The sequence below is a fragment of the Pristiophorus japonicus genome, chromosome 15 (assembly GCF_044704955.1).
Source record: "Pristiophorus japonicus isolate sPriJap1 chromosome 15, sPriJap1.hap1, whole genome shotgun sequence".
In the NCBI taxonomy this organism is placed as follows: Eukaryota; Metazoa; Chordata; class Chondrichthyes; family Pristiophoridae; genus Pristiophorus; species Pristiophorus japonicus.
Genome location: NC_091991.1, coordinates 80,942,433 through 80,967,547, shown reverse-complemented (window position 1 = coordinate 80,967,547; position 25,115 = coordinate 80,942,433). Strand labels below are relative to the sequence as shown.

General features: G+C 44.7%; 1 protein-coding gene across 1 annotated transcript in view; it reads left to right on the top strand.

The window, feature by feature from the left end:
• Positions 1 to 25,115, top strand: part of cntn1b (contactin 1b) — a 1,027,096-nt gene that overhangs the window by 538,842 nt on the left and 463,139 nt on the right. The window contains exon 16 of the mRNA XM_070900643.1: positions 3,162 to 3,282. Coding sequence (XP_070756744.1) covers positions 3,162 to 3,282 — 121 coding nt within the window. The remainder of the gene's footprint in view (positions 1 to 3,161; positions 3,283 to 25,115) is intronic.

Here is a 25,115-nt window from a genome sequence, read left to right as displayed (position 1 = left end):
CCACACACAAACTTCTCCACTGTTACAACTAATGAAAAAATTAAGAAATAAATAAGGAGAAAAACTTACCTTGCTCTCTGGCTGATTCTGCCCGAGTTTCGCTCTTTAACCACCACTTTTTCCAGGCTGTAAGAATGCCTGCCGGGAAGGCCGACATTCAAATTCAATACCGTGATGGAGGCGCCAAGGGGGCGTTGCACGCTAGATGACGTCACCACGCGGGTGGTGTTAGTCAGCACAGCGTTAACTCTTGGCGCCTCTGCCTAAGAGCCGACTGAATTTCTGCACAGGCGTGGGCGCCGCTTACCGTCGAAGGTCGGCTTTTGCCGACCATTCGCCGCCTCCCGCCGGCGGGAACGTGCGGCGGTAGCAACTGAATTTCGACCCTTTAATTTTTATTCTCAATGTATTCTGGCACCTGTGAAGTGGTAAGCAACTGTCAATTGACAATCACACTCTCAAAATTCAGTGCCACTGTTTGTGGTACCCTGACATTGTGAAAGTGGGCTGGAGTTTCCTGACATTTTGATCGTGAATGGGAATTCTCTGACATTTTAATGGCTGGCCAGAATTTTCTGACATTTTACCGGGAGCTAGAAATACCCGATGCTTTGACACATGGGTGGAATTTCCTGACTTCTTAGCTCCTGGCCAGAATTCCCTGACATTTTGATGGAAGCTTGAATTCCCTAGCATTGTGACTGCTGACGGATTTCTGTGATATTTTATAGTGGCCTGCAATTCCTTGATTTTTATCACAGCTGGCAGAAATCCCTGACATTTTGCCGGGAGCTGGAAATTCCTGACATTTTGACAGTGTGCCGGAATTTCCTGACATTTTGAAATGGACATAGCTTCTGATATTTAAACATTTCCCTGAACTTAATCTGAGCTGAAGGTATAAGGCGTCCTCACGGCAGTATGCTGATGGACTCCACAGCAGAACCCTGTTTAGGATTTACTGGATGCAGATGTCAAATAAATGCTTTTGGCATTTGTCAATCCCAGAGATCTAGTCTGCTCTTTTTAATAGCAATTGAGATTTTGCTCATCAATATTTTTCCACAAATGTTTGCTCTCTCCCAGTTAATCTGCTGATTCTGAATAACCTCCTTAATTGGAAAGCTAGCTTAGTGCCAGGGTTGAACATCTACACTGATTCATGATCTGCTGGGGTGTTCCCTTGCTTACTAATGCCACAGGTGGGCTTCAGATTGGCAGAACTTTGCCTTTTGATGGAAAACAGCAAATACAAGTGAGAGGGAATTTAAAATTACCTCACTCCTAACTCATCGCCTATCCAATCTCTCCTTCCTCTTGCTGTCTGTGCACAAATTGGCTGCCGCGTTTCCCACATTACAACCGTGACTACACTTCAAAAGTACTTCATTGGCTGTAAAGCACTTTGAGACGTCCAGTGGTCGTGGAAGGTGCTATATAAATGCAAGTCTTTATTTCTTCTTTCTTTTTGGGCTATTAAAACCCAAGGTTCAGATCTCCTAATTCCTACTTACTGATTTCCTTTGTCTTCTCTCTCAATAGGGGTAATTTTAATGTTTGCCGATATGGGCAACATCAGATTGACCATACACTCATGATTTTTGTTTGGGAAAATCGGGAAAGGTGTGTGACGGACTGCTGATCCGATATCACCTGTTTTGCACCATCACCAAGAGTTAATATTCGCCCCCTCCCGCCCCCAGTGTTTCCTACCTTGGTGGGACTCTGCACTAGGATGCCATGAAGCTTCACCAAAATTCCTCAGTTTAAAAAAAAAATGACTTTGAGGTGCAATAATCTGTCAGTGTAGCTGTGAGGAAGCCCTTCAGAAGGAGCTTAGGGTTAATTGCAACAATGCTGTGTAACATTTTTTAAACATCACAAGTGACTAAACCTGGAGTAACTCTAAAAGCTAGTTGTCCAAAAAATAAATCCACATGACTTTATTCAAAGCTGATCTGTTGATTGGTTTCACTGCATTTGCATTAGGTCACTGGGCAACAATTGGTCCATTGTCTCTGGCATTCAGTATAGGATCCAGTAATTACATTCCCATTTCTCAAGTCCAACAAGAGTAAGGCTGTTTACCAAAAACCGAACAAATTCTCAAACTCATTTGTTTTCTATAATTTAATCGCCTTCACATGTCAATAAACGTTCCCACTCCCAAAAAGAAAAGGTCACCACAGTGTAATAGTCATTGCACAACTCTTAGAAAATGAGGCTTGGTGAGTGCATAAAAGTGAGACATTTGGTGGGACGTTCCATGTGGTTACCCTGAATTCAAAAGCCATGTCTTGAAAGGAGCAAGTGAAATGTTGACTTGGAACCAGTGGGCCCTACCCAATCTTTCTCTTAATGTCCTTCAAAAGACTGAATGATAAAGGGCTTTTACTGCTGGTCAGCTGAGTAGATTACCCAACACAAGATCACAAGCGAGCTTGGATGATGAAGGCCCAGTCCATTGTTACATCTTTCCAGAACAGCAACCCCACTATCCTCCCAGATACCAAGCATATTTGCTATCAATTAGCAGATTTGTCATTTTTTTATATCTCTGCCCTTTCTCCAGTGAACTGCTGTGCACTTGATGTATAAAAGGCCTTTTTCAGCATGCCATGCAATGCTCTAACCCATGTTGATTGATAACCTACTATTATATAATTGTACCTTTGTTACGCTTTACTTGTTCGAAAGTAAATGGGAACAGTGCAGGTTATGCTGATGTGACGGAGCACTGAATTCCGTAGCTTCCTGTCACACTGGACTATGTGAGAGCCAAGTTAGGATTAGCACCAGTGTGTGGATGCATTCAGTGCCCTGCAATATGTTTTAATACTTTGAGCTGTACTTCCTATCTCCTGTCCTAAGTAATACATCAATGAAAAACTTGACTCACGTGAATGTCCTCAGAATAAGTGCCTATTGTTTGGCCACTGTTGGACCCGGGCTGAGTACATTCCAGTTTGACTTGAAGACACTTACCAGGTTTCTCCTTAAAATGCCAAATTTAACCAATCTTACACTTTATCTGTCAACATCTGTTGCATATCGTAGTGCGAAAGATAATAAGCAGATCCCACGCTAAATCCCAGCAGGGAAACGACAGATCAAACGCCCAGAGGAGCTAAACTGTTTTGTTTGTATGTTCTTTCCCACAGAATGGAGCCGGTGGAGAATTGTTCTTCAAGAATGCACAGCTGAGGCACACTGGGAAATACACCTGCACCGCACAAACTATCGTCGACAGCACATCCGCCTCCGCAGACCTGATTGTCCGAGGTAGGAACATGTTTCGGTGCTTTCTGAGGGAGTGCTGAAATAATAAACCAGAGATCAGTGCGAAGGAATCACTGCATTTCAAAACAGGAGAGGCACCATTTTGATTCTCAGGCATTGTGTGTTGGAGCAGACTTCTCAATATTTCTAAAAATAGAAACCGGCCACCAAGAATATGGTTTTAAAAACAGATTTTTCTAAACTTTCTTCAGTGTCTTCTGAAATGAAGCTTTAATTGTTGAGGTTACTAAGGTTCATAATCACTGAAGCAAACAGTGGAAGTCAAGCCATGACCCCAGCAGCCCAACAGTTTATCCCAGCACCCTAACCCATGACCCCAGCACCCTAACCCATGACCCCAGCACCCTAACCCATGACCCCAGCACCCTAACCCATGACCCCAGCATCCTAACCCATGACCCCAGCACCCTAACCCATGACCCCAGCACCCTAACCCATGACCCCAGCACCCTAACCCATGACCCCAGCACCCTAACCCATGACCCTAGCACCCTAACCCATGATCCTAGCACCCTAACCCATGATCCCAGCACCCTAACCCATGATCCCAGCACCCTAACCCATGACCCCAGCACCCTAACCCATGACCCCAGCACCCTAACCCATGACCCCAGCACCCTAACCCATGACCCCAGCACCCTAACCCATGACCCCAGCACCCTAACCCATGACCCCAGCACCCTAACCCATGACCCCAGCACCCTAACCCATGATCCCAGCACCTTAACCCATGATCCCAGCACCCTAACCCATGATCCCAACACCCTAACCCATGATCCCAACACCCTAACCCATGATCCCAATCCCCTAACCCATGATCCCAGCATCCTACACCATGATCGTAGCACCCTAACCCATGATCCCAGCACCTAACCCATGATCCCACCACTCTACACCATGACCCCAGCACCCTAACCCATGACGCCAGCACCCTAACCCATGACCCCAGCACCCTAACCCAAGATCCCAGCACCCTAACCCAAGATCCCAGCACCCTAACCCATGATCCCAGCACCCTAATCCATGATCCCAGCATCCCAAGCCAAGTCCTGGCACCTTTGTGCTGCACTTTCGTCAAGTTTTACATTTGACAAAAAGTGCCAGCCCTGCCTGATTGTTGCCCAAATTGATTCTCGAGCTGTTTAGAACAGCAGCTGTTAATTCTGAATGTGGAGCTGCAGCATTGCAAGTACGGGGGGGTTGAGGGGACGGGGTTTCCTTTTAGCGCAGTCCATTACTGTGTGGCTGCATTGTGATTGGTTTTATTGGTGTATTAGAAACAGCCGTTAAAAGGATTTTCATGAGCGGGGTTGTCTCAGTAATTCATGGTCAAACCTCTATGGTAAATGCCAACTTGGGGTATGAGCCTGAACATTTTATACTCAACTATTATTATAGGAGTATTGCCAAAAAATGCCATTAGTCTCGAGTATTCAGCTAAAAAGTACTTTACAAAAATTTCTTGATTTAACAACTTACTTAATCCATAAACCGCTGCCATATTCCTTCCTTCTTGAACTGACCAGCTTTGTTTGTGTTTAGGTCAAGCACTGTGAGATTGAAATAAACACTAATAATACAGCCCTCAAATGTTCGGACTGACTTCACCTCGGCTCACCCTATTCATTTCCTGTCCTATTTTTTCTCTATTCAGTCTCTGTTTTTTAAATAACTCCAATTTCACCTTGTAATGTATTTGCTTCATGGGTTCTTTGCTTAAGAATTCACAGCAGCACATTGCTTTTAAGAATTCATCATCATCATAGGCAGTCCCTCGGAATCGAGGAAGACTTGCTTCCACTCCTGAAGTGAGTTCTTTGGTGACTGAACAGTCCAATACGAGAGCCACAGTCCCTGTCACAGGTGGGACAGATAGTTGTTGAGGGAAGGGGTGGGTGGGACAGGTTTGCCGCACACTCTTTCTGCTGCCTGTGCTTGGTTTCTGTATGCTCTCGGCTTTGAGACTCGAAGTGCTAAGAAATAGTTGGTTTATTAACAAAGGTTTATCAATCACACTACACATTACCAGTTCATCCACTTGGCTCACAAGTGCATACATCATCCTGGATGACATCGATACAACTGACTGGGGTTTTATTGACTCTTGTGAACATCACATGACTGGCTAAGCCATTCAAAATCCAACTGCTCCACAAACCTGTGAGCTTACTCATAGGTGCATACATTACACACGTTATTTCGAATGCTTTTCCAACCTAATTAAAAGCTTAAACTGCCGAATTAAATGTTCCTCTCCTTGGGCTCAATTTTCCCCAAAGCTTTTTTTGGCATACTTGAAAAGTTACATCTGTTTTTTGGGGGCCCAAAAAAAAATCTTCCACATTTCCCCATTTGAATTCCTCATTTTGGTGCTGCTTAGCCCATCGTTTAGTTTTGAGGGTGGAGCCTTGATCCACGCCAAAAAGATCGGGTTGCCACGGTAACCAGGACACAATGCGGGCTGAGGCTGGAAAGTGAAACATACACCCAGCTCGCAACCTGCACAAGCACATTAAACATTGCAGTAACATACCAAGCACAAGCACATTACAGCAACTTGCCTCCATTAAATTATTAAAATCACCCTCCTCCCGATGCCGGTGCAAGTCCCTGCTCCTATCCCAGGCCGAATGGCCTCCCGGTCCCGGTCTCCGCACCTATCCCGGACTGAAAGGCCTCCTCCCTCTCGGTCCCTGCACCTAACTATACCCGAAAGGCTTCCCCCCCACTCTCTCCCACTCTCTCTTACCTCTCCTGCTGCTGCTGTCTGGGCATCTGCTGCGTTGATTTACTTACCTGTTTCCTTAACTCACCAGAAGGTTTTTCTACAGAGGCCACATACGCTGGCCTAAGAAGAACTGAAGTAACTGTGAGCTGGCCAAACTTACCTAACTGGCCAGAATTGGCGCGAGTGGCAGGTTACGCCCCCTTTGACTGAAAAAAAAAACGAACCTAAAAAAATCATAACTAACTGGTGCAAATTGATTGGGGAAACTTGTATTTTTTACTTAGTCCAAAAAAAGCGGGCTGCGCCAAAAAAACAGAGCAACTCACTGGGGGAAATTGAGCCCTCGAATGTGTAGGAGGGAGCCACACACTGAGTGCCAGGTTTTCAAGCCAATAAGGATATTTGATTGTGATGAATGTCATTGTTGCATCACAGATGTCACCACGCCAATCACTCCAATGAGAATTGCGTACAATCACAGAAGAGTTTGACATGGATGAGGACAATCAAAAGCATTCCCAACAGGCAGATTGGGCCTGGACACATGAACTCTGCCTCATTGCTCTGAGCGTTAAGATAGCCGAAAATTTGTTACCGCCCCATTTGAGGGCAGTAACAGCCGTGAGGCGGGCATTCCTGCGCCAGGCGGTGAAGTCCCGCCCCGTGAGCTATATTGGGCTTACCGCCCCCGACAGGAACTGCAGCGCAACGTGTCCCACCGCGTAGCGCAAAGGGTCGTGAGATTTCCAGTGCTACGCAGTGAGACACATAGCGCTGGCGGGAAGACAAGACCCTCCCCTTCCATTAAAGGGTGGGGAGTGGGGTGCCGTGGCAGCAGCCACGTGAGCGGCTTACAACCCGGCATCACCCGTGGCAGCTTCACGGGGCGGGGGGCGGCTACCGAATTTTCGCTCTGAGGCGAAAACGAACTGTTGCGCACGGTGATGACGTCATCAACACCGGCGCAGCGGGCCGGGACGGTACCGGTAGGAGCAGGGCACTACCAGTTAGCGCCAGCGCTAAACTCCTGCGGAACTTCACGGGAGTCGGTAGCAGCACAGCACTCGAGCGAGGTTGTTTGCATCCCATAACGGGAGGCGCAATCAACCCCAATTTTCCCCCCATGTTTTTTTTAACTAAACTGTTGTTGAAAAGGCCTTTGGAGCAAACATTTAAAAAAATATTCCCAAATTCTCATTACATTCCGTTGAGCAATAAAAACCTTATGGGAAAAGTGATCCATCCGTGGCGAACTAAAGAAGTTAAGGATATTATTAGATTAAAAGAAGAGACTTATAACGCTGCGAAGAACAGCAGTAAACCTGAGGATTGGAAGAACTTTAGAAACCAGCAAAGGGTGACCAAAAAATTGATAAAAATGGAGAAATTAGAATATGAGAGTAAACTAGCAAGAAATATAAAAACAGATTGTTAGAGCATCTATGAATATGTAAAATGATGAGAGTAGCAAAAGTGAGCACAGGTCCCTCAGAGACTGAGACTTTAAACAAATATCTTGTATCTGTTTTCACAGTAGAAAACACAAAAAGCATACCAAAAATAGTGGGGAACCAAGAGCTAATAAGTGTGAGGAAATTAAAGTAATTAATATCAGTAGAGAAAAAGTACTTGAGAAACTAATGGGACAAAAGCCGACAAATCCTCTGGACCTGACTGCCTACAGCATAGGAAGTGAAAAGAAGTAATGGATGCATTGGTTGCGATCTTCCAAAATTCCCTAGACCGAGAACGGTCCCAGCGGATTGGAAGATAGCAAATGTAACACCGCTGTTCAAGAAAGGAGGGAGAGAGAACACCGGGTACTACAGGCCAGTTAGCCTGATAGCAGTCATCAGGAAAATGCTGTAAACCATTATTAAGAAAGTGGTAACAGGGCACTTAAGAAAATCATAATATGATTAGGCAGAGTCAACATGGTTTTATGAAAGGTAAATTGTGTTTAAAAATGTATTTATTGGATTTGTTTGAGGAAGTAACTAGTAGGGTAGATCAAGGGGAACCAGTGGATGTAGTATATTTGGATTTCCAAAAGGCATTTGTTAATGTGTCACATAAAAGGTTGCTGTGCAAGATGGGGTTGGAGGTAATATATTAGCATGCATACAGGATTGGTAAATGAACGGAAAACAGAGAGTCGGGATAAACGGGTCATTTTCCGGTTGGCAGGCTGTAACTAATTGGGTGCCGCAAGGATCAGTGCTGGGGCCTCAGCTATTTGCAATCTATGTTAATGACTTCGATGAAAGGACTGAGTGCAATATATCCAAGCTTGCTGACGATACAAAGTTAGGTGGGAAAGTAAGCTGTGAGGAGGACAAAGAGCCTGCAAAGGGATATAGACAGGTTAAGTGAGTGGCCAATAAGGTGGCAGATAGAGTATAATGTGGGGAAATGTGACGTTATTCACTTTGGTAGGAAGAATAGAAAAACAAAATATTATTAAAATGATGAGAAACTATTAAATGTTGGTTGTTGGTGTTCAGAGATATTAGGTGTCCTTGTACAGGAAACACAGAGCTAGCATGCAGGTACAGCAAGCAATTAGGAAGGCAAATGGCATGTTGGCCTTTATTATAAGGACCAACATGCCTTTATTGGGGAACAAGAGTAAGGTAGTCTTACTACATTCTACAGGACTTTGGTGAGACCACACCTGGAGTACTGTGTACACTTTTGGTCTCCTTACCTGAGAAAGGACATCCATGCCTTGGAGGCAGTGCAACGAAGGTTCACTAGATTGATCCCTGAGATGAGAGGGTTGTCCTATCAGCAGAGATTGAGTGGATTGGGCCTACACTCTCTGGAGTTTGGAAGAATGAGAGGTGATCACATTGAAACATATAAGATTCTGAGGGGAATTGACAACGTAGATGCTGAGAGGTTGTTTCCCCTGGCTGGAGAGTCTGGAACTAGGGGGCATAGTCTCAGGATAATGGATGGGCCATTTAAAACTGAGATGAAGAGGAATTTCTTCATTCAGATGGCTGTGAATCTTCAAAATTCTCTACCCAAAAGGGCTGAGGTTGCTGAGTCATTAAGTATATTCAAAGGCTGAGATAGATAGATTTTTGGACTCTAGTGGAATCAAGTGATATGGAGATTGGGAAGGAAACTGAAGCTGAGTCAAAGATCAGCCATGATCTTATTGAATGGCGGAGCAGGCTTGAGGGGCCGTATGGCCTACTCCTGCTCCTAATTGTTTTGTTCTTACCTTAACTGGGAGTAAATAGTAAGTTGAGATGGTGTCACAAATATATTTTTTTATTATATCGCGAGGGGCAAAGGTCAGCATTCTTTCCCACTGGATAAAACAATGGGAGCGCCAGCTTACACTGTTCCTCTTTTACTTGTGTATTGACTCCGTGTTTTCTTGATATGGATTACAGGCATCCTGTAGATTACTACGTGACATTGGAATGTTGGCCATTGATATTTATTTCCCTGTATACAGCATTGACAACATGACCTCCCTCATAAATGACCATGTAGGTTTAACCCTAAATGGCAATATTTGAAGGTAATTGCATCTGACTGTTCAAAAGATCTGTGGGAGACCACGTTACTAATGTTTTGGAAAAGGGAAAAGATCTGAATCCCCATGATTCACAGTGGAATTTTATCTATAGGGTCCGTGTACCTTAGAATTCTGGAAGTTTAAGCACAGAAGGAGACCATTCAGCCCATCATTTCTATACCAGACAAAGGCTCTGCTCAGAGTTGAACCTATGATCGCCTCATTCACCAGGCATGTGCTTTAAACAAGTAAGCCACATACTTCATTTACCTTGGTGTTAAACAATGTCATTCAGTTTTACTCCATTGCTAAGCAAAGCAGAGATTTCAACCAGGGTTCAATCTGCTGTTCAACAAACCCTTCATTCGTGTAGTAACGCTGTACAGATTCATAGAATCCTGCAGTAATAAAAACAGCAAATGCTGGAAACACTCAGCAGGTTAGGCAGCATCTGTAGAGAAGGTAAATGAAGTATGTGGCTTACTTGTTTCAGGTCGATGGCCCTTTGTCAGAACGTTCCTGCTTGGGTGGCTGAAACATTTCAATTCCTGCAGTATGACAGCACCCACACTGCCTCAGCTCTTGCATCTTCTGTAAGGCCATCAGGAGAAGGGGAATTGTGCACCCCGCATTAAATTCCATTTACGACTTTTAACAATCTGGCTGTGGAACCTTCCTTGAGGTGAGGGGAAGAAATATAAAGGCCAGCAGTAGTGAAAGCCCATGACTAGATTCAAGATGGCAGAGCGGACCAGTGCCATTGGCAGCAATTGTTCAGCTTCACTATCCCTCACCCCCAGGGCCGTTGGGTCACAAGGAGGGAAGAGGTGCCTCGGATTGTGCTCTCGTTACTGGATGCGACGGATGCGATTCTGTAAACTAAGTGGAATGTCATGTTGGCTTTGTACCAGGTGCATTATAGCAGCACGCTGTTAGAGGCTGACTATTTAAACTTGAAACATGTAGCATTTTATCCAGCGGATCTACAGACCCACAGCTTGATATAAATAAAGGATAAGTAATATCAAATGAGTGCTGCGTGTAGCAGAGATAGGAATGTGTTGGTGACTCCAAGGCCACCCAAACAAATGATCGCTTAATTTGATAGTGTTTCAGTTTGATATTAATAAATCTAGCAAATAGTTTCTTTTAAGTTTCTTTTTAACAAAGTAACTAGATAGCATTGTTTTCATGCAAAAGGCGAGTCAGGGTGACAGTGAGGGTCCGATCTCAGTGAAGAGAGTTCACAGCTGTGACCTGTGAGGAATGTGAGATGAAGAGATGCACCCTTCAAAGATTGGGAGTTGAGGTTACATTATTGGAAAGCTTTGCATGTGCTTCTAATCCTCACTCGATACGAAGTTCATCGGAGGGATGAACACACATCAGGGATTGTGGCCTGACTATCTGTACAGGGAGGTTCCAGTAGACTGAACCAAAACTAGCTTGCAACTAATTGGAGATGAGTTAGTTTGTGAATGTTTTGTGAACGGTAAAATGGAAACTTTTGGAGCTTCACCAAGTTCTTGCATTGTTACAAAGCTGGAAAGGAGAATGGCAATTTGCAGGTTTGGCTCCGATTTTAATGGCACAGCTGCTGGATGGAAGGTGAGAGAATATTTCCTTCCCCCGGTACTGCTTGTTCATCAACTTCGGTCTCTTGGGCTGGATTTTCAGCTTTTGAGTTTTCGGGGCGGTAATGGCGGCGGAGTGGGTCCTGACACCACCTGGAAAAAGCTTGCAAAATTCGGCAAAAAATGAGGTTCCATGATCAGGGGCGCAAAATCAGGCATGACACAAGGAAGTTTTTGAGCCTCGGCTGAAAATCGCGGCGTTAAATAAGTCAGAATAATGTGCAGGACAAGGTTGTGCAGATACCCTGATTTTTTATTGATTTACGCTTGTAAATAGTTTCTTTGATTTAATGCGCTTCATTGTTGTTCAGTGCCCTGCAACATAACGTATATTGTATGGTTTTCTTTTGCAGGGGTGGGGGGAGTGTTTGTTACTTTGTTGCAGTAAAATGTCTGTTTGATACTTTGCCATTGATGCCTTGTGTATCATTCCAACGTTCACCGGAGATGTGCCTTTTTTGGGGCACATAGCATGTCCAGTATTGGCTCCATCCCTCAGTTTCCTCCATTTAGGAGCCGGTCCATTATGAGCGACTCTTGGTCCAGCAGCATCTCCGCGCTGCCTCCCCCGTGGATGGTGTGGCTATCCAATGGGGGCCTCGCCAGGTTCCTCTTCGTCATCCTCCTCCTCCTGAGGTGGGCCTGCAATCCCCACTGGCAATGTCTGGCCCCTCATGATGGCCAAGTTGTGCAACATGCAGCACACCACAATGAATTCAGAAACCTGTTGAGGGGAGTATTGAAGGCTGCCTCCAGAGCGGTCCAGGCATCGGTCTGCCTGTAGGAGCTGGCATATCTCTGTCAGCACTTCCTTTTGGAAGCGCAGCCTTCTCACACACTGCTCCTCAGAGAGCTGGAGGTATGAGCATTGGTACCTGTAAACCCGTGGGGGGTAAGGCCTCCTCTCCAGACATCTTCGGCCTCTCCTCATCCGTGGGTCGACATGGCCAGCAGCCCTTCTTCTAGCTTGACGCCACCTGGCAATAGCATGGAGCATGATACGCTGGCGAACTAGCATTGCCCCCATTACATTCTCTCACTGACCTTGTAAGGACACTGTAATGGCAGATCAAATGCCGTTTGCAAGTCAGAGCTTCACACAGCGTGATGTGCACAACCGTTGCAGTCAATGTGACCTGCGATGTAGGGTCCTCCTCCCTTCATTTCAATACACCGCCAATACTTCCTGCTGCACCCTGAGAATCCCTGGTTTTTCAGAGGTTTCCTGGGGCGGGCGTTTAATGTGCCGTTAGGGCCGAATTTTGCATTGGGACACTAGCGGAGTGTTGCCCAACAATTGACAGCATGATCTCAGTGAAACTAGAGGGCGGGACAGTAAGATTTTGCGCCACCACAAACCATGAGCCGAATTTGCCGACTGGGTGGTAAAACCTGGACACCCGCCGTAACCCCTAGAAACACCCTTTACCGCCCCTCCAGGGCGCTAACACAGGCACAAGCGAGCCGAGAATCCAGACCATTTTAGCCCTTACTGGAGGGGTGATTTATTTAAGTACTATTGGTGATCGTCTACAAATACACATGGGCATTGGTACAGTCACAAGAGGTTAGAGGGAGGAACTAGGAGGAACATCAGAGGCAAAAATGAGAGAAACTGCTTCATTAGCAGGAGATATCCATCCTTGAAAAGAGATGACCTCAGTTTCGATACTTAATGGGATAGAGAAAGTAAACCTGGAACAGCACTTTGAGATACAGCAAGGCAGCAATACAGGAGGGCACAGGTTCAAGCTTGAGAAGCACTTTGGGACGTCCTGAGGTTGTAAAAGGTGCTATATAAATGCAAGTCTTTTTTTTTCTTTTTTGAAGGAAAAGTTTAGGTCAAGTGTCCGAAAGTTTTTCTTCACACAGAGACACTTGCAGTGAGCATCCAGGAGGACTTGTTGAGCCCAGGAAAAAACCCAACTAGACTATATTCTGGCAAGTTGAGATCAAATGCGTTAAAGGGCGTTCTTCAGCTTTGTGATTAGACCTACATGGGGAGCAAGGAGGGAAGTGGACCTGAGTCCATGATCAGATCAGCCATGATCGTATTAAATGGCGGAGCAGGCTTGAAGGGTCGTATGGCCTACTCCTGCTCCTATTTCTTATGTTCTTATGTACATATGTGTGTCAAATTCCAGCACCTGTAAATCATGGCAAACTTTTTGGATGGTTGCAATGAAATGAACTAGAGTTTAATTTAAATGAGTAATTCATGATAGCATGAAGTATTATAACAAAAACAGCAACTTGTATTTATAGAGCGCCTTTAATGAAGTGAAATATCCCGCGGCGCTTCACAAGAGTACTATGCGATAAATATTTGACACTCAACCACTTAAGTAGAAATTAGCGCAGGTGACCAAAAGCTTGGTAGGTTTTAAGGAGTGTGTTGAAGGAGGAAAGAGAGGTAGAGTATGTAGGATAGCAAGCACTGAAGGTGGCCACCCTAGTCTTTGTGTTGTCGTTGTTGGGCTGTGTCCAATAAGATTTGTGCTCATTACCATCAGTGTTCACTGTTGCATGCCACGTTATAAATGCCACAGTGTTACAGTGGAGCAGGAGACACGAGGCATGGGTTCAAACTGGTGAAAGGCAAATTTCGGACTGAAGTCAGGATGTTCTCGCAAAGAGCAATCGACATTTGAAAGGGAGGCGAACGTCTTGGGGTCACTGAAAAGACAGATGCTGTGATGGGGAGGATGTAGAGCTCTTTTGGATGGTGAGGTAGGAAGGGCAAAATGCCCAACCTTATGGATATTATCTTGGTGATTTGGGGGCTTTATTGGTAAAGTTTATGACAGAAAAGAACACAGGTCTGATCCCATCTTGAAAAGAAAGCCTCCTCTTTCACTTGGTGGCCCATTAACTGTTGAGGATGTATTATCCACTCCTTTTTCAGGTAACTTCCTCTTTGTTCCTGTCCACAAGTTGTTGAGCCCAGACTGGGGTTTGGTTCCATAGCCACCGGTCGCTGTCTGGTACCTGTTCCAAATATCCATAACTAATTTGTGGGCCTGAACAGTGTGTGTCCTCATCCTGATATTGCCTCGCCCCTCCCTAACTCTGTAATCACCTCCAGCCCCCAAGATGTCTGCGCTCCTCTAATTCTGCCCTCTTGAGCATCCCTGAATATAATTGCTCAACCATTAGTGGCCGTGCCTTCTGTTGCCTAGGCCCCAAGTGCTGGAATTCCCTGATAAAACCTCTCAGCCTCTCTACCTCTCTTTCCTCCTTCAAGATGCTCCTTAAAACCTACCTCTTTGACCAAGCTTTTGGTCACCTGCGCTAATTTCTACTTATGCGGCTCGGTGTCAAATTTTTATTGCATAATACTCCTGTAAAACATAGAAACATAGAAAATAGGTGCAGCAGTAGGCCATTCGGCCCTTCGAGTCTGCACCAGCATTCAATATGATCATGGCTGATCATGCAACTTCAGTACCCCATTCCTGCTTTCTCTCCATACCCCTTGATCCCTTTAGCAATAAGGGCCACATCTAACTCCCTTTTGAATATATCTAACGAACTGTCCTCAACAACTTTCTGTGGTAGAGAATTCCACGGGTTCACAATTCTCTGAGTGAAGAAGTTTCTCCTCATCTCGATCCTAAATGGCTTACCCCTTATCCTTAGACTGTGACCCCTGATTCTGGACTTTGCCAACATCGGGAACATTCTTCCTGCATCTAACCTGTCCAATCCCATCAGAATTTTAAATGTTTCTATGAGATCCCCTCTCGGTCTTCTAAATTCCAGTGAATATAAGCCCAGTTGATCCAGTCTTTCTTCATATGTCAGTCCTGCCATCCCAGGAATCAGTCTGGTGAACCTTCGTTGCACTCCCTCAATAGCAAGAATGTCCTTCCTCAGATTAGGAGACCAAAACTGTACACAATATTCAAGGTGTGGCCTCACCAAGGCCCTGTATAACTGCAGTAAGACCTCCCTGCTCCTATACTCAAATCCTCTCGCTATGAAGGCCAAAATGCAATTTCCGCCTTCACCGCCTGCTGTACCTGAATGCTAACTTTCAATGATTGATGTACCATGACACCCAGGTCTCGTTGCACCTCCCCTTTTCCTAATCTGTCACCATTCAGATAATATTCTGTCTTCCTGTTTTTGCCACCAAAGTGGATAACCTCACATTTATCTACATTATACTGCATCTGCCATGCATTTGCCCACTCACCTAACCTGTCCAAGTCACCCTGCAGCCTCTTAGCATCCTCCTCACAGCTCACACTGCCATCTGCAAACCTGGAGATATTACATTCAATTCCTTTGACTAAAACATTAATGTATATTGTAAATAGCTGGGGTCCCAGCACTAAACCTTGCGGTACTCCACTACTCACTGCCTGCCATTCTGAAAAGGACCCGTTTATTCCCACTCTTTGCTTCCTGTCTGCCAACCAGTTCTCTATCCACGTCAATACATTACCCCCAATACCACGTGCTTTAGTTTTGCACACTAATCTCTTGTGTGGAACCTTGACAAAAGCCTTTTGAAAGTCCAAATACACCACATCCACTGGTTCTCCCTTGTCTACTGTACTAGTTACATTCTCAAAAAATTCTAGAAGATTTGCCAAGCATGATTTCCCTTTCATTAATCCATGCTGACTTGGACCGATCCTGTCACTGCTTTCCAAATGCACTGCTATTACATCTTTAATAATTGATTCCAACATTTTCCCCACTACCAATGTCAGGCTAACTGGTCTATAATTGCCTGTTTTTTCTCTCCCTCCTTTTTTAAAAAGTGGGGTTACATTAGCTACCCTCCAATCCATAGGAACTGATCCAGAGTCTATAGAATGTTTAAAAATGAGCACCAATGCATCCACTATTTCTAGGGCCCCTTCCTTAAGTACTCTGGGATGCAGACTGTCAGGCCCTGGGGATTTATCGGCATTCAATCCCATCAATTTCCCTAGCACAATTTCCTGACTGACTAATAAGGATTTCCTTCAGTTCCTCCTCCTCGCTAGACCCTTGGTCCCCTAGTATTTTCGGGAGGTTATTTGTGTCTTCCTTAATAAAGACAGAACCAAAGTATTTGTTCAATTGGTCTGCCATTTCTTTGTTCCCCATTATAAATTGACCTGGGACGTTTCACTAGGTGAACGGCGCTATATAAATACAAGTTGTTGTTGTTGTCCTCACCTGAAATCTAGAGATTCCCAGTTCCAGCAGAGATTGCTGGATAGTGATTAGAAGTGGGAAGCCTGGCTGAGTTTCGTCGGGCTAATCCGGGGGTGCTGAGATGAAGCAGAATGCTACCACTTCCCCAGCTGCATCAGTTAATGCAGCACAAACTGGGACATCTACTCCTTCATGTTGTAACCAACTGAGGCATTGAGGAACGCCAACATGGCTTCGCTTTTTATAAAGATAAAAATAAATAGGACAACCTTATAAATGGAACTGAGTGGGGCCCCAGCTGGAATCTGAAATGAAAACAGAAAATGCTGGAAATCTCAGCAGGTCAGGCAGCATCTGTGGAGAGAGAAACAGAGTTAATGTTTTGGGTCTGCCGGAACCGTTAACTCTGTTCTATCCACAGATGCTACCTCACCTGCTAAGATTGCAAATAATGTGCCGTAGGTTTGAAGAAATTCTTCCCAAGAGTTGGTGCGGCCCCAAGTTTATTGTTACACGCCTCTTTTAAATGGCAATGTGATATAATCTTTATGACATCACAAACACACTGCACACAAGATAGCTCTACAGGAACTTGTCAGGTGACCTTGTCACATGATGCTTTTATTATAAGTACAGCAGCAGTTGCATTGCCACAGTAGTCCACTAGGTGGAGCTCTATATTACAGGCACGTGGCAGCCAGACATTGGTACCGAAAGGTGTTCAACGCCACTCTGTTCCCATGGGGAAGAGCAAAGGTCAGAGGTCTCTGAAGGTCACCCAGAAGCTGCTTGTTACAGTTGCTGCCCTTGCCGTACCACGGCAACCACTTGGGCAGAATATGTTGCAGTCATGAGCGCCGATCATTTCCTTTTGTAAACTCTGATCCCGCAGAAAGGAAAGCTGGGTTTCTCATGCCCCTGTTTTAATGATTTATCACTGAGAAACTGTTGAACAACCAAGAGTTTTCAACCTAAACGGGCCAAAGTGGATTTGTGTGAAATGAAGCATGCGCTTGATAGAAAAGTTATAGCAGCCGAATTTGACTATTCTGCACAAAATATACTTTGGAGACCTGATTAATGGGCGTTGCACTGAAAGGATATTAAAGTTTTTAAATAAATGGAAAAATATTATTTTGCTTTGCTTTTCTACTTCTGTTGAAAGCCAGTAACATACATCATGCACTTCATAGCTTGTTATTTTAACATGAATGTGGAGAGGGGGGATTTGGATGCAGAATAGTTACTTAAATCAAACTTAAACTGTCTCCCAATTGGAAATTCTATTTTATACTATATAAAATAACAAAAAAACAGCAATAAACTTGATATTTTACATAAAGTCCCCTCAGTGGCTCGACTCCAGAGCAAGGAGTAGCTGAATCGTACAGAGCAGGTAGGCCCAGTGATGGAGGGGCTGCACTGGGTCTTGGCTTCCTTGAGTTAGCAAGTGGGGGTGGGGGGAAATTAGTCAGTGTTCTTCCTCCTGATGGCTATCCAGTGAGCTGTGCTGAAAACGTGCTTGTGGGGGTGGGGGGTGGGTGGGGGCACGTTGAGTGAGGACAAAATTAGAGTGCAAGGCACCCACATAGAATAGAAGAGAAGAAAAGATAAATCAGACAGCAGTGATTATGTGACGTTTAGCTTGGGTCTCAAACACCTAAAGGTTAGGGAGATGGGAAGAGTATGGGAAGGTCAAGCATCCCACAGCACACGGGCCCCGATAAAGAACCAGTAAGTGCAGAAGACAGCATGATGCAACAAATGATTATTGGAATTACTGTTGTAACGGTCGTCCCTCCATTTCTCCATATATCTTTTCCAACCAGCCAGGGAACACGAGAGCCCAAGTCAATTACTTATACCGTTATTAATCATTTAATATTTACAATCAATTTGGGATTTATCATTTGAATTGCCATGAAGACACACTAACAGTGGCTATACACTTAACCCGTGCTTTCAAATCACGTGATACTATATTGATTATGTGTGTGTATACATGTTTGTGTTTGTGCGTGTACACGTGTTTGTGCATGTACATGTGTTTGTGCACGTGTTTGTGCGTGTGCACATGTTTGTGCATGTGTTTGTGCACGTATTTGTGAGTGTGCACGTGTTTGTGCTGTGTTTGTACATGTGCGTGTGATTGTGCATGTGTTTGTGTGTTCAATAGTTTTGGTGTCCATGGCAACTCTTCTTTTGGCCAGCAGAGTGCACACTTCCATTAGACAGGAAAGGGCAGAGGAAGCATTCTTCTTTCCTCTTGTAAACGGAGCAATCTGAGGAGACCAGTGACAAACCTATTCTTAATGATGGGTTCATCATGTAAAAATTGCTTTGCTTTCACTGTTTGACCTAATTACGGGGTGATAGTATAGCCATAACAATATAAACTGCAGCCCAGCGCTACCCGAAATATTGAATCATGATGTAAGTACAGTATAGTTATTCACTTCATTAATCCCTTTCATTTGCATACTAACTTCTGATACTTCTGCCATCAGAAATTGTGTTGTCTTATGATGCATAATGTGCAACATTTGCATTAAGTTAGTTGTCATTGTAAACAAATACATGCATTTATATAGCTCCCTGTCTCCTCCAGCCCTGCAATCCTCTGAAATCTCTGCGTTCCTCCACCTCTCTGCCTCTATCTCCTCTAAAACGCTCCTCAAAACCTACCTCTTTGATTAAGCATTTGGTCATCTGTCCTAATGACTCCTTCTTTGATTCGGTGTCAAATCTTATCTGCCAACGTTCCTGTGAAGCGTCTTGGGACGTATTACTACATTGAAGGCGCTATATGAATGCAAGTTGTTGTTAAAACATCTCCAAGTGTTTCACACAATGAATTAGTTTTGAATTGCAGTGAGTGTTAGGTAGGCAAACAGAATGTGACTGCCATGTCTTCGATTGGAAAACACATGAGATATTTTGACGTGCATTTGGCTAAATAGTGGCTTAAGCCTTAGTAGAGCAGCCAATGACTTCAAACTTTTGAACTGAAACTTGAAGTGATGCTCATGTTTCAGCATACTGTGATACAACTTACCAGAGCAAAGGTTCATGAGCAGGACGCTGCATGGAGCGAGTTCCCAATCTCAACGGTGCTACTGAGGGTAGGATCACAATTCTGAATCGGAAGTAAAGGAGGGGAGCCGACCATGGGAGTATGCTCACCCACCTCCCAACAATCTCGAGGGCAACACTAACAGAGGCCTTGAGGCACATCCACCTGGTCCCTCCGCTGGGAAGGCTGTGCCACTTGGGAGGTCCTGAGGAGGTGGGGAAAGTAAGATAACTTTACAAAACGAGGAAGATATTTCATTGAATAGTTGCCCTTTTTCATTTGTGCTGGGGTAAAACATGCAGGATTTAAACTGAGGACTGTGTGGTGTGGAGAGTAGACACTGACCTTTCATCTGTCTAGGACTTTGAGTTCAAATCCAGCTCAGGCTGATGGGATGAACGTCTGCTCTTGTCGACCACAGAAGCAGATTGCCTTTAATTGCACAATAAATGGCAAGAGACTTGGGGACGTCACAGAAGAGCAGCTGTTGGAGACGGGAAAATGTGGCACTGCTGCTTGCCTAGAGTACATTGATGGGGCAGAGTGGGGGATCAAAGCATGCAGTCCCCAACGGAGGGCTGCTTGCTGCTGTCCCTTGCTGTCTGAAGTGGAACTGTTTCATTTCCCAGCATTGACATGCTTCAGAAAGACACAAAATGCTGGAATCTCAGAATCTGTGGAGAGAAAAACAGAGTTAACATTTCAGGTCGACGACCCTTCGTCAGAACTGGAGAATGTTTGAAAAGAACGGATCTTAAGCAATAAAAGGGGGAGGGGAAGAGAGAACAAAAGGGAAGGTCTGTGATAGGGTGGAAGGCAGGAGAGATTAGAGAGACACAAGTGATGATGGGCCAAATTGAAATGTTAATGGAAGAAGTTAGAAAAACATTAGTCAGGATAGGGTGTGAATGGCAGAATAATGACCAGCTGCCATTGGAGACAAAGAGAAAAAAAAAGATAAGATTGGGGTAGGGGGGAGGGAGCCAAAGATGGGCAGAGGTTAAAGTCTGAAATTGTTGAACTCGATGTTGAGTCCAGAAAGCTTCTGGTCGCCTGTCACTTTAATTTTCTGCTTCACTCCCACTCTGACCTCTCCGCCCTCGGCCTCCTGCACTGTTCCAATGAAGCTCAACGCAAGCTCAAGGAACAGCACCTCATCTTTCGTTTAGGCACTTTACAGCCTTCTGGACTCAACATCGAGTTCCACAATTTCAGACCTTAACCTCTGCCCACCTTTGGCTCCTTCCCCTCCCCCTCCCCTCCCCCCACCCCCCACCCGCAATCTTATGGATCCCATGGCACTATTTTGAAGAAGAGCAGGGGAGTTATTCCTGGTGTCCTGGCCAATATTTATTCCTCAATTAACAAAAGCAGATTATTTGGTCTGTTTGTGGGAGCTTGCTGTGCGCAAGTTGACTGCCGCGTTTCCCACATTAAAACAGTGACTACACTCCAAAAGTACTTCATTGGCTGTAAAGCGCTTTGAGACATCTGGTGGTTGTGAAAGGCGCTATATAAATTCATGTATTTTTCTTTTTATTTCTGAAGAGAGCACAGATTTGTTGAGATTGATGGATTTAACTTGATAGTGAATCTTCCAGCATAGAACTGAAGGAACAGTATTTCTTTTTACAGTAGAACAGTTATGATGTACTTTTGCACTGAATTCTAGTCATTTGGTATGTTTTAGTGGGATTTGAATGCCTTCACTCATTCTAGGCTGCACAGTGTAATTGTGTTGGAATAAACAAAATGTAACAGTACGGGCTGCTCAATATTGCCAATTGAGATCGCAGGATGGGTGGCGACAGTGGCTCAAGTTTGCTGTTAGCGTTCACTAAGAACAGTCTTGCTGCCAAAGTACCGTGGTTTTTAACTGACTTCAGTCGTAAAAATGGGACAATACCAGGTTTAGAAAGAAAGAAACACATGCATTTATATGGCGCCTTTCACTACCGCGGGACGTTCCAGAGCATTTTACAGCCAATGAAGTACTTTGGGAGTGCAGTCACTGTTGCAATGTGGCAGCCAATTTGAGCATAAATAGCAATTAAATAAATGACCAGATCATTTATTTAGCTGTTGGTTGAGTGATAAACATTAACCAGCACACCGGAGATAACGCCCCTGCTCTTCTTCGAAATAGTGCCACGTGATCTTTTACTTCCACTTGAGAGAGCAGACGGGGCCTCGGTTTAATGTCTCATCTGAAAAACAGCACCTCCGACAGTTCAGCACTTCATCAGCATTGCACTGGAGTGTCAGCCTCGATTTTTTGTGCTCACGTCTCCAGAGTGGGATTTGAACCCACAACCTTCTGACTCCGAGAGGAGAGTGCTTCCCACTGAGCCATGATTGAGAGCCTGCTGTTATTTAGACTTTATTCACTCTTACTTATAGTAAAGAACTGCCAATGTGACCTGTGGGAAAAAATATGCCAGTTCATAACAGGGCAGATTAACTCTCCAAAAGGGGTCTGCTCTGTTTGTTTTCGCCCTGCTGGCAGTTTCTTCATCTGGTTTTAGGGATAGGATCAATTAGCCGTCTGGCCCTTCTCACTGGAAGCTCACACAATGGGACTCCCCTCACAACACACACATGGAGGCCCAGGCTAATCCATGAGAGGAGACCACCACAGGAAAACACCAAGAATAATGACCCAGCTCACTAAAGTTGCTCTTGGCTACAGAGTCTTGGCTACTGTTGGTTACTTTTGGCACCTTACTGCCACAGAAAGCAATTTCAATGTCTGATTCTAATCTGCAAATAAAAACACCCATTGTCCTCTCGGAGGCTATTACTTTAATTATCAATTAACGAGCTAACTTATTCTGGCTGAACTGCCTAGCAGGCCTGCCTGCTCTCATGTAGACACTTATCTGTCATTGAATCTGATTTCTAGAAAGTTCCATGTATTAGAGACACTCTCCACCCCACCCCCCCGCCCCCACCACCGCCTCCCCATCCCAGTCACAGGTCAAGAGCAGTCTCTTAAAGTTGTACCCAATCAAAGGTTTTTGATTCCCATCACTCAGTCTATCTAAAGATATATAGATATATAGATATAATTTTCCGGATTGGACTAATGACAAAGTTCTGCTTTGGATGCAGTTCCTATAAATACCAAGTAAACAAAAGTCACAACTCTCCCAGTACATAACCCGGTGTATGATTCTTGTATTCAAAATAAGATCATCATCAATTATAGGCAGTCCCTCGAAATCGAGGAAGACTTGCTTCCACTCTAAAAGTGAGTTCTCAGGTGACTGTACAGTCCAAAATGCGAATTACAGTCTCTGTCACAGGTGGGACAGACAGTGGTTGAAGGAAAGGGTGGGTGGGGAGTCTGGTTTGCCGCACGCTCCTTCCGCTGCCTGCACTTGATTTCTGCATGCTCTCGGCGACGAGACTCGAGGTGCTCAACGCCCTCCTGGATGCACTTCCTCCACTTAGGGTGGTCTTTGACCAGGGACTCCCAGGTGTCAGTGGGGATGTTGCACTTTATCACGGTGATCGAAATCAGATCAAATGGAAGCTGAAAGAGGAAAATTTGAAACGCCTAAACACCTTCGCGCCCAAATCCTTTGTAATGAGAGCGATGCGCTAGAATGCAGAGGCCCGAGGACTGAAATAAATTTGGCCTTGGGCCTCATCAGATTAGCTCAGGCGAGCTATATGAGGGCCTTGCCAGTTTCTCCACAGCCCGAAGGCCCAGAGGTACGTGTGGGAAGGGGGGTGGGCGGGGGGAGGGAGGGCTGGACAGCCGCGGCCCGCACTCGATTTGTGGAGCCAGGAGCAACGCTCCGACTCCACAAGAAGGAAACATTTTCAGAGTTGTTTGCACCCCCTTTGAGTGACTCCCAATGGTTGCTTTACAGGCCACTGGTTAGGCTGCAAGATCCAAATAGGGCAAAACAATTTACCAATCGGCATCTGAAATGAGCGCCTAAAAAACAAAAGGACCTAACCAATTTAGCATTGGTCCAATCACCCGGGCTGATCGGGCTTGGGTCTCTGCCCTGCTAAATTGTTTGTAGGCCCATAAAACGTGTACAATGATGTTAAATTTTGACTCCAAAGAATCTGCTGAATGCACATTACTAAGCCTGGCAAAATGGCCCCCATAACTTGAATACTTCCATTTTCATTTGACTGTTGAAGTTGTCTCAGGACGAGAAGGGAAACTGTGCCTGGTTTTCCTGGATTACTTCCCAATGAATGAAAAATACACCTTGTTATCACTTTAGTTGGAGCTGTTAATTCTCTAAACTAGGTTTCCTGTGGAATTCGCCTCAGTGGCTAAATCTTGGTGTTATAGATCAGAATGTTCGCCCTCACGGCTGCAGCAGGAAGCTATCACTCGGTATCATTCGATTTAAAAACACAAGTTTTAAATACTACCTCCATAACTTTTATAAACATCTTGCCACAGCGTCTCAGTCTAATATTATCTACTTAACTGGGAAGGTTAGTAAAGAATTTATGTCTAGTTTACTGCTTCTGGTTCACTAAAGGAACTTTCTAAAATCTCACATTCTATTTTGGTTTTTCGTCATCAGAAAATATTAAACTCTGTTGAAATTCTGTTTAATCCATTTCTTGAGGGCCATTGGTGATCAGTTGGATGCTTCTGTTGCCGGCCTGTAGCTTACAGAAGATTGGATCAAACCATTCATTGGGGACAGAAGCAAATTCTGTTTTCACTTTCTACTGCAGCAGTGTTTAAATTGTGGTTGACTTGTGAATCTGACTTCACTGTAGCTCACTGCAGTTTGGCCTGTCAGCCACTTTATTTTTTGATGTTTGTATGTGTGTTTGTTTGTTTATGTATGTGTGCGTGCATGTTGGCATGTTTGTGTGGGTGTATGCATGTGTGCTTGCATGTATTTGTGTTTGTTTATTTCCATGTGTTTCCGTGTGTTTGCATGTTTGCATGTGTTTGCGTGATTCCGTGTGATTGTGTGTTTGCGTGTTTCCGTGTGATTGTGTGTTTGCATGTGTTTGTGTGTTTGCATGTGTTTGTGTGCTTGCGTGTGCTACTGTGCTTGTGTGTGTTTACGTGTTTGTGTTTGCGTGCTTGTGTGCATGGGTGTGCTTGTGTGTATATTTGTGTGCATGGGTGTGCTTGTGTGTATATTTGTGTGCATGCGGAGGCGCAGAGGCAAAAGAAAAATGTTCTTTTTTAATAAGTAAATTATTTCAGGAGCAGCAGCTGTCAGCACACATCACTTGAAACCAATCTTTGAAAACTTTTGTAGGCAATTGGCTGTGTATGTCCAGCACAGTGAGCCTGAACTTGGTAGAGCTCCATTGCCATGGTGAGCTGAGGCAACGGGATAGAATTCAGAAAAGATGAAAGACACTTGAGCTGTGTAGGAAAGATGTCTACACTGTGAAGACAAAAGCCCAGTGAATAGGTCACTCCTGGGATTAACCACATGGGTCGGTTTTCTTTTGAAAGATTCAAATGGACAGCTAGGAGAAGATTTAGTCACAATAACACGAAGCCTTAATAAAGGGGTGAGCTGAGATGTGCAGTGCCTATAATCATGTCTGAGATTAGAAATGTGTTTTACTGTTCCAGAGATGAACCTTATGCGAGTTGTTGTACTTCTGGCTTGCTCTCGCTCTCCTGTCTATTCTGCACTCTTCAGTGCTGCTCATCAATCCGGCTCCTGATCACGTGGTCAC